A 10,188-nucleotide genomic window follows, 5' to 3' on the forward strand; every position below is an offset into this window, starting at 1 on the left:
CCCTCTTAAATCCATTCCCACAGTGACTGCTTAAGGGAGTATGCTGATGATCTCTATACCCAAGCAAAAATGGAGAGATGAAACAAATTAGTTGAAAATAAGATGTATATATATATCACACTTTTAAAGTTAAAGATCCGTTAATTAGCTCTGCTTATTCCAGGAACAGCTCTCAAGTCATTCAGGATATCTGACTTAGTTTTGTAGTATTTTTCAAGACATATATATGGTATTATTATCAATCAACTTGGAGGCTACTATTTGCCAACCTCAAGGATTTATGATTTTTCTCCAAAGACTAAAATTAAATTACTAGAGTTGTGATTAAGAATTAAAATTGCTTATTTGCAAAAGAAAATTACACTTAAAAAAAAAAACCTTTGTTTTCTCCAGGTGCATTTTGAATTCACCCCCTCAAACAAAGAGACATGCTCCTTAACTTTTCTACTGAAGATGGAATTAAAAGAATCCAAGATGACTGCCCCAAGGCTGGTAGGCACAATTACATATTTGTCATGATCCCTACTCTCTACAGCATCATCTTCGTGGTGGGAATGTTTGGAAACAGCTTGGTAGTAATTGTCATTTACTTTTACATGAAGCTAAAGACTGTGGCCAGTGTTTTCCTTCTGAATCTTGCCCTGGCTGATTTATGCTTTTTGTTGACTTTGCCTCTGTGGGCAGTTTATACCGCTATGGAATACCAGTGGCCCTTCGGCAATCACCTATGTAAGATCGCTTCGGCCAGCATCAGTTTCAACCTCTATGCCAGTGTGTTCCTGCTCACGTGTCTCAGCATCGATCGCTACCTGGCCATTGTCCACCCAATGAAGTCTCGCCTCCGCCGCACGATGCTGGTCGCCAAAGTCACCTGCATCATCATCTGGCTGATGGCTGGCTTGGCCAGTTTGCCGGCCGTCATCCACCGAAATGTGTATTTCATGGAGAACACCAATATCACAGTTTGTGCTTTTCATTATGAATCTCAGAACTCAACACTCCCCATTGGACTGGGTCTGACCAAGAACATTCTGGGCTTCGTGTTCCCTTTCATTATTATTCTCACCAGCTATACTCTGATTTGGAAAGCCCTAAAGAAGGCTTACAAAATTCAGAAGAATACACCAAGAAATGATGACATCTTTAGGATAATCATGGCGATTGTGCTTTTCTTCTTCTTTTCCTGGGTTCCCCACCAAATATTCAGTTTTCTGGATGTGCTCATTCAGCTGGGAGTCATCCGTGACTGTGAAATTGCTGACGTTGTGGACACTGCTATGCCCATCACCATCTGCATAGCTTATTTTAACAATTGCCTGAACCCTCTGTTTTATGGCTTTCTGGGGAAAAAATTTAAAAGATATTTCCTCCAGCTTCTGAAATATATTCCCCCAAAGGCCAGGTCACATGCAGGGTTATCAACAAAAATGAGTACTCTTTCCTACCGCCCTTCAGATAACATGAGCTCGTCTGCCAGGAAGTCTGCGTATTGCTTTGAAGTGGAGTGAGAGGTTCAAAGCCTGGTAGTGACATGATTCCCTGACAGTAGAAGCCAGAGCAGCATTTGGCTAGACAGGTCACTCACTATTAAAGGAATGGTCAACTTCCAGACCTTTCAGGCTTGAACCAGAGAAAGGACTCAGTGCATGGTTTATAAAGTGCTAAACAAAACTATTTTCCCCTTTAAAACAAGCCAGAGCAAAGCTACTGTTCACCACCTTTTTTTGTTGACTGAATAATAACTGCTTTAAGGACAATGTCAGAAGCTGAGTGACTGTATTGATTTGGGGGAGGGGGAAATGTACTGGCAGAAATATCATGTCTTCAATGCCCTCTCAATTCTTTTGATTTCCACATGAACATATTTAGTCGGTATTAACTCTGTCGACAAGCAAAAAGGAGATGAGAGGTCAAGAGTTCCCAAGGGACAAGGAAGCAACACATCTGTTTAGCTACGAGTGGCTATGATACCCTTGTCCCCAACACTACACATTGTGTGTTAAGATTTGTTAGGCAATAGTCATCAACTTTCAAAACTTTTTGTGAAGTTCAGCCAGCGTCTTTTTTTTTTTTTTTTTTTTTTTTTTTTTTTGGTTTTTCGAGACAGGGTTTCTCTGTATAGCCCTGGCTGTCCTGGAACTCACTTTGTAGACCAGGCTGGCCTCGAACACAGAAATCCACCTGCCTCTGCCTCCCAGTGCTGGGATTAAAGGCGTGCACCACCACACCCAGCTTTAGCCAGCGTCTTAAGAATTTGAAACAATGTACCACAAACAATGTGGACAGAACAGCTTACCTGTAACATGCATTACCTCAGTCACAAAGTCAAACTGCTCATACAGCTGTGATTCTCTCCCAGGTAACTGTGTCTTCATAGTTGGACCAGTTTTATTTCATATCTAAGAAAGGTAGTCTTTGCTAAGCAGATTTATCATAAAGTATGTTTTATGGTTCTAAAAATATATGTATTATATGTGTATATGTGTAGCTATATCTCTAAGCTATTGTTTTATTAAAGTCTAGCAAAGTTATATTTATCTTGAAATAAAAATTTATCATAAGGTATTTAATCTTCATTATTTAAAATATATACTGATTTATTTTTAATTAAACCATGAGTAAACATGAATATATTTTTTATAGATTTTCTTATTTATTTTATATATATGAGTACACCGTTGCCCATATACATATGAAGACATTAAGACACACAAAAAGAGGGCATTGAATCCCTTTACAGATAGTTATAAGCCACCATGTGGTTGCTGGGAATTGTTCAGGAACTCTAGAAGTGCTCTTAACCACTGAGCCATCTCTCCAAACCCACATGAAGATATTTTTAAACTTGGTTTATTTATAACTTAATATAGGTAGTTATAACTTTTTATTACACTTATTTATTGCGATGCACACATGGTACACATGGTGATATCAGAGGATAACTTGTGGGAGTCAGTTCTCTCTGTTCCCTGGACTAAACATAAGTTATCAATCAGACTTAGGGCAAGCACCTTTACCTACTGAACCGTTTCAGTGGATGCTATACATTTCTAAATCTTACTTTTGGAAAGATATAAAAGAAAATACTTCATTTTAATGAACAACATGTAATAAACACATTGTTTTGAAATTTTCAAAGTAAAATTTGTCTCAAAAATTTAAAAAGTAAAAAGTAAAATTTGTCTCAAAGCAAAATTACCCATTCCTTATAACACAAAGTAATATATTATTTTACCTGTAATTTTAATATTGGGATTTATCTAATCATGTACATGACCACTGTAGGAAATAGAGAAGATATAAAAAATGATAAAATAATAAAAAGACTTACGAAGTGTCCCAGTGGAAAAATAAAAAGATCCATTAACATTTTAATCCATTTGCTTCTGGATAGTTTTGCTCAAGTATACAAATTATCATGCTGAATCATAACATGCATAGAACTTTACTTTTTCACTCAGTGTCATAAATTCAGTTGCTTCTTACCATAATCATTTTTTTCTCCAGGATTGTAAGATTTGATTGTTATCAACAAAGGCATACCTTATGTATAGCCAATCGCCATTTTGTAGCCTGTTCTCAGTATTGTAATTTCTCTGAGATGAACATTCAGGTACATGTATATGACAGATTTCTCAAGTAAAAATGAGTATAAAGGTTATACAGTTGTAAACATTATTCAGTATTCTCTGAAATATATAAAATAATTTATAATATTGCCAACTGTGTAACTTAGCAACATGTGAAATTTATAAAATTTTATCAGAGGGGAGTTTGCTGTGTACATGCACATCTAAAGAAGAGGACTTGGTTGAATCTGAAGCACCTGCTGTAACATAATGTTCCTGTTGGATAACTGCATCATTCTTCAACCTAGATATTTCAACTGTCCATGAGGTCCACCTATAGAAGTCTGAGATACTCACTCTTTCCAAAAAAAATTGTGAACCAAAGATTTAGTGGTATATAAACTACTTGATAAGAGTTGTGAAGATATGAAACCTTTAGAGAGGTTCTGGTGCATAAGGCAGAATCTTCATTAGTAGCTTCTTGCGTTCACTTTCACTGCATAAAGAGTTACTTTCTGCATAGGTGGTTATGTATCCCTCCTGTGGTTTCTCTTGGATTATTTGAAATTTTGTTAATATAATGCCTGACACTTACCAATGTTCTTTTATTTTCACAAAGAATCACCTCCAAACATTAAATTCTACCTCATCCCAAATTATAGAGTTGACTTACTTCTACTTGAAACACCTGGTCAACTTTACACCATGTTACTTTTTTTTCAGTTATTATAGCTCAAAAGATTAGAAGCATTTCAAGTTTGTTAGCCTACTGGATACTTATATTTGATAAAATTTCTTGAAGAACATTATATTCATATAATCCCCTACCTCTTGTGTTAACAAGTATAAATGTCATGTTATATGTCTCACTTTTGCTTTAATTTTAACAAATTGCTCAGAGAAAATGGTAATCTAATAGCAGACCTTTATTACTCCCTCTTCTCCATATCCAGTCCCCCAGTCTTGTGCCCAGAATACCTACTACAGCTTCCTCCTCTCCCACATCCTTCTCCAGTGGATCACAAAGATCTCCATCACCCTTAAACATTATTTCTGACTCAGTGCTTTATCCCAGTCCCCAACTCCAACAGGTATTCCCTCAAACACATATGCCACTCTGGCAAAGGAAGCAAGTAGGCTGATGACAGAGCTTCACCTTTTCCTCCAGTCCCCCAAGTTCAATACTCAGGATCATTCCCTGCTCTATAGCAGACCTTCTACTATGACCTCTCCTCATTCTTTGTCCTCATCTCCATTATGGTACATAATGAAAGCTGTTCTAAGAGGCAAGTTCATGGCACTAAGAGCCTACATTTTAAAAAAGAAAGAAAGAAAGAGAGAGAGAGAGAAAGAAAGAAAGAAAGAAAGAAAGAAAGAAAGAAAGAAAGAAAGAAAGAAAGAAAGAAAGAAAGAGAAAAAAGAAAAGAAAAAGATATTAGAGAGATCTGAACAACTTCATAGCACACCTAAAAATTCTAGAACAAAAAAAGAAGAAATCATGCCCAAAAGAGTAGATGGCAAGAAATAATAAAACTCTAGGTTGAAATCAATAAAATAGAAAAAATACAATGAACAATAAAACAAAGAGCTAATTCTTTGAAAAATTCAGACAGATTGACAAACTCTTAAGCAAATTAGCTAAGAGGAAGATGGAAAATACCCAATTGAGAAATCTAGAAATGAAAAGAGGCTGTAGCAACAAACACTGAGGAATGCAAGGGAATCATAGGATGTACTTCAAAAGCCTGTATTCTAGCAAATTGGAAAGCCTGGAAGAAATCATTTTCTCAGTACATGGAACTTACCAAAGTTAAAGGTCAAAGAAGTGATTTAAATGAATGCATTATTATGAGATAGAAGCTTTCATTAAAACGCTTTCAACTTTAAAGGGCACAGGGCTTGATGGTTTTAGCACAGAATTCTACCAGACTTTGAATATTCTTCAAATTACTCCACAAAATATAAATAGTAGGAACATTGCCCAGATCATTCCATGAGATCACAGTTACCCTGATACCCAAACTATATGAAGAGATATCAAAGAGAACTACAAACCAATTTCTTTTATGAACATAGATGCAAAAATAACCAACAAAATGCTTTCAAACTGAGTCCAAGAACACATTAAAAAAAAAAAAAACACATTCACCATGATCTAGTAGACTTCATCCTAGAAACACAGAAATAGTTCAACACACATGAATCAATAAATAAAGCCCACCATAGACTGAAAGACAAATAACACATGATCATTTCATTGGATGCAGAAAAGATCTCTAATAAACGCAATACTGCTTTGTGATTAGAGATATTTGAGACCTACTTCAATATAATAAAAGCCATTTACAGCAAGCTCATGGCCAACATTAACTTAGAGAGAAACTCAGATCAGTTCCACTAAAATCAGAAGCAAGACAAAGCTGTCCAGTCTTTCCATATAGTACAATATAGTACTTATTCAATGAAGCCTTAACTAAAACAATAATAAAACTGGAAGATCAAGGAACTACAAATTGGAAAGGAAGAAGTCAAAGTGTCTGTATTTGCATATGATATGCTAGTATACATAAATGAACCTAAAAAAAAAAATCTACCAGAAAACTTCTAAATCTCATTAACACTTTCAGCAAAATAGATAGATATAGTCTGTAGCTCTATTATATAAAAATACCAAATGGTTTCAGAAAGAAATTGAGGAAACAACACCTTTTATGGTTGCTTCTGTTGGCATTTAGTGTAGGCTCCACCCCACAGTTACCTAGCAACAGCCAGATGTACCTAACTCACTAAAAGAGGGGTTGCTTGCCCCTCCTCTCTTTCTTGCTCTCTTGCTCTTGCTCTGTCCTCTTGCATCTGCTCCCCCTCTCTCCCCATTCCTCTCCTGCTTCTCTCTCCTCATGAGAGACCTCAGGAAACGGAGAAACATCTATACTGCAAAGGACAAGGTCATTTGGACAAAGTGGCAGCCTACAGACATGAAAATATTTCTACCAACCTCTAGATGCAACAGGGTACTAATATCCAAAATATATAAAGAACTCAAAAAACTAGATATCAAGAAAACAAATGCCCCATTTAAAAATGGTGTACAGATCTAAACAGAATTTCTAAAGAGAAAATTCAGATGGCTGAGAAACACTTAAAGAAATGTTCAAGAGAAACAATCATTAAAAGTTATAACTTGAAATGCTGTAAATGTGAAACAGACAGAGAAATATGATAACTCTGAATGATGATTCTTAGACAGTATTTTAGAGAATTACTTCCAGGTGAATGATTTGTGGTGCCACTTTCCAGGGGAGGGAGAAGTATGTGAAAAGTCAGTTCCCAGAGTCAGACTATTCAGATCGAAATTCTAAATCCAACCTCTACAATTGAGTTACACGGGACTAATTACTATGCAAACCTCTAAGAACAGAACTGAGTGACCCATTGTTGTGATGACTAGATAATACAGTTCCTAGGAGCAGAGAATTCTCTGACATCCCAAGGATAACAATGAGACAAATCTCAGGCTTAATCCCTAGAGATAGTCCTAACAGAGTCATCAAAAGCCACTTTAAAATGATGTTCAAAACCTGAGAGGTTGGAAGAAACATACAGTAAAGCAGGGACCACCTGCTTATGTCTAGTCTTTTGCGTAGGCAGAAGAGGTAGCTGTATAGGAAATAAATGCTGAGCAATTGTATCAGAAGGGAGTGACAGTCTGGCATAAGAGCCTATCAGGTGTGCTGATAGGTCTAAGATGCTCAACAAACAACTGCCTCAGGTAATATTTGGCCGTATCTAGAAGCAAGTTTGTGACAACTTGGAGGTGAATGTTACACACCAGATATTGAAGTCAGGAACACTGCTAGATATACAGTACACAGATCTATTCTGACAACAGAAAATCATCTAATTCATATATCAGTAGTGCCAATGTTAACAGTCCTGGGGAATTAAAGAAAGGGGAAGCCACTAATCCATGGGACATACCTGTAATGCATGTGGGAGATAATGTACCAGTCTACTTTTTAACCTATAATGTGCCTTTTCTGTCTTTTTCCAGGATCCCCACTTACCATAGTCTTACATTTCATGAAAACTTCATCCAAATCACTTGCTCTGTGGAAGGATTGTGTTTAAAAAAAAACAGTGTTAACTTCTTGAGTTAATTAAATATATTAAGCTTCTGCAAAAAGTTATACATTGTGAAGTCACTGGTGAACACTGGGAACAAAGACAGCTGGTAGCATAATCCTAGGCTAAATGATTAAACCCCTGCTTCCCTGAAAGATAAAAGGTATGTGTGGTTCCCACTGAGCACTTATCCTCAGAGAAGACACTAAGCCCAGAAATGAAACAGAAACCTGTGGTACTGATGGCAGCTTCTCTGAGACATTCTGTATCGTTGTCACATTCATCAGGATTCTGAGGAATGAAATCAAAGGCATAGCTAAATAGTTCCATAGAGGACTTGAATCATTTCCAATGAAGACAGCATTTAAAACAGGGTAATTTAAACAATTCAGGGTTGATGAGCCTGTTCCGTGGATAAAGGCACTTGCCACCAGGCCTGACCACCTGAATTGAATCCTTGGACCCCACATGGAGAAAGAAAGAAGCCAACTCCTACAGATTGTCCTCTGACCTGCACACCATGAAGAAGCACACATATTTGCATATTTACACCACACACAGAATCAAAACTACTGATGATAGGCAATACCCCAGAAGCCCCAGAGAAAATGGAGCAAGAGGCACTGATTCTAGAGGTAGGTTGAAATAATAAAATCCATTAAGAAAATGCACCATCACCAAGATCCAAGGCCTGGGAAAAACCATTATCGCACCACTGCAGTAACAGAAGACATGCAAACAGAAGAGAAGTATGCTAAACCAATAATTTAGAAACACGTGGGTCATGAGACGTTTGCTCACCCTCTCTGAATTGCAGTTTTCTTTCCCTGATCTTCAGAAATGTCTCTGTGGTTTTAGCGTAGGCAGCATACAGAAGAGAACAGTCAGAACTCTGCCCTTATCATCAGGCCTAAGCCATATGCAATATGCTTTTCAAACACTTAACTAAAGCGTATACAGTGGCCTAGCCTAGGACTCAGTACACAGTGACACTCCCACGGCCTGCCCGACTCCCACACACACCTTTAACCGTTTGTCCTACCTGTTATTTAGCTTCTGTGATTTCAAGTGCCAAGAATGGAAACTTAACAAAGAGGCTTTGTAAAAACATAATTGAAAAGTGACAAGGTACTACCTAGATTGTGTAGACTCAGAAATGCAATTCACTCAGCATTTTCTAATTAAATTTTAAGGGTAGTCAATTTATATATTTTCAAAATAAGTTGATGTTTGTCAAAGCCACCCGAATGATAGATAAAGCAGGACTTTCTACACTATGAAAAGCAATAAAACAGCAAATGATTATCCAATGAAATGAATGAATCAGATGTGTTAGGGATGCTTTCCACTCCATGAAACTAAGTCAATCTACACAGGCTACAGAACAGACAGGACACTTCACCTCTGAGAGGGCAGCCACTCATACATTCACCAGCCGCTGGTGCTTCAGGTCTGTGCAAGATTAAATGCATGCTCTTCCACTGAGGCAGACAAGGCAGCCCTCTGCTACATAAGGGCAGGGTATGGCGTGGGGGGGGGGGGGGGCTAACCAGCCCATGTGTTCTCTTTGGTTAGTGGCTCAGTCTCAGTGCTTCCAGGGATTCAGGTTAGTTGACACTATTGGTCTTCCTGTGAGGTTGCCACCTACTTGAAGGCCTTCAGTCTTCCCAATAACTCTTCCATAGGGGTTCTCAAACTCTATCCAATGTTTGTCTGTGGGTATCTGCATCTGTCTCAATCAGCAGTTGAAAAGCCTCTCAGAGGGCTGCTCTGCTAATCTCCTGTCTGCAAGGACAACATAGCAGCATTAACAGTGTGAGAGATTGGTACATGCCCATGGAATGGGTCTTAAAATGAGGTGGTCACTGGTTGAGACTAACTCTGTTTCGTCTGTGTCCCTGCATTTCTTTTGGACAAAACCAATTCTGGGTCAAAAGTTTTGTAGGTAGTTGGTGTCCCCATCCCTCTCCTGGTTTGTCAGAATTTTTAAAGTATACATATTTCCTGGTATACATTTTCTAAAAATACATTATTTGAAGCTCCCTGATTGTATCTTAAGACATATTTTAGTTTTTGCTGGGTCAGTCTTCCCATTTCTATTAATAATGAACTCACAAATTGTCTCATGTCAGAAAAATGACATTTTTGTGGAGAAATGGTTTTTTAATGTAGTCTGGGAAGTAGGATCAAATATCATTATTCTGAGAAGTAGGATCAAATATCATTTTCTTTTTCTCTTTTTAATTATTCTTTTCTCGTATATCACATTCTGACTACAATTCTCCCTCCCCCAAGTTTCTCACATTCCCCTTCCCCAGGATCCACTGCCCCTTTACCTCCCATCAAAAAAGAGCAGCTCTTCCAGGCTCATCAACCAAATATGACATAACAAGCTACAATAAGACAAAGTACATATTCTTACATCAAGGCTGGACTAGGTAGCCCAGTTGGGATAAAAGGGTTCCTGAAGGCAAGCAAAAGATCAGACACTGCCCCA

At 37.7% G+C, this 10,188-nt stretch overlaps 1 protein-coding gene across 1 annotated transcript; it reads left to right on the plus strand.

The window, feature by feature from the left end:
* The first annotated feature begins 428 nt into the window (after positions 1-428).
* Agtr1 (angiotensin II receptor type 1) lies at positions 429-2,008 on the plus strand. Its single transcript, XM_021158904.3, has one exon. It carries the CDS (start codon positions 429-431, stop codon positions 1,506-1,508), a length of 1,080 nt encoding a protein of 359 aa, XP_021014563.1. The 3' UTR covers positions 1,509-2,008.
* The last annotated feature ends 8,180 nt before the right edge of the window (positions 2,009-10,188 follow it).

The sequence above is a fragment of the Mus caroli genome, unplaced genomic scaffold, assembly GCF_978045245.1.
Source record: "Mus caroli unplaced genomic scaffold, Mus_caroli_1 scaffold_3, whole genome shotgun sequence".
Classification (NCBI taxonomy): Eukaryota; Metazoa; Chordata; class Mammalia; order Rodentia; family Muridae; genus Mus; species Mus caroli.

Excerpts from the sequence above, each read along its gene's own strand:
- Agtr1 (XM_021158904.3), top strand. The coding sequence starts at position 429 with ATGCTCCTTAACTTTTCTACTGAAGATGGAATTAAAAGAATCCAAGAT.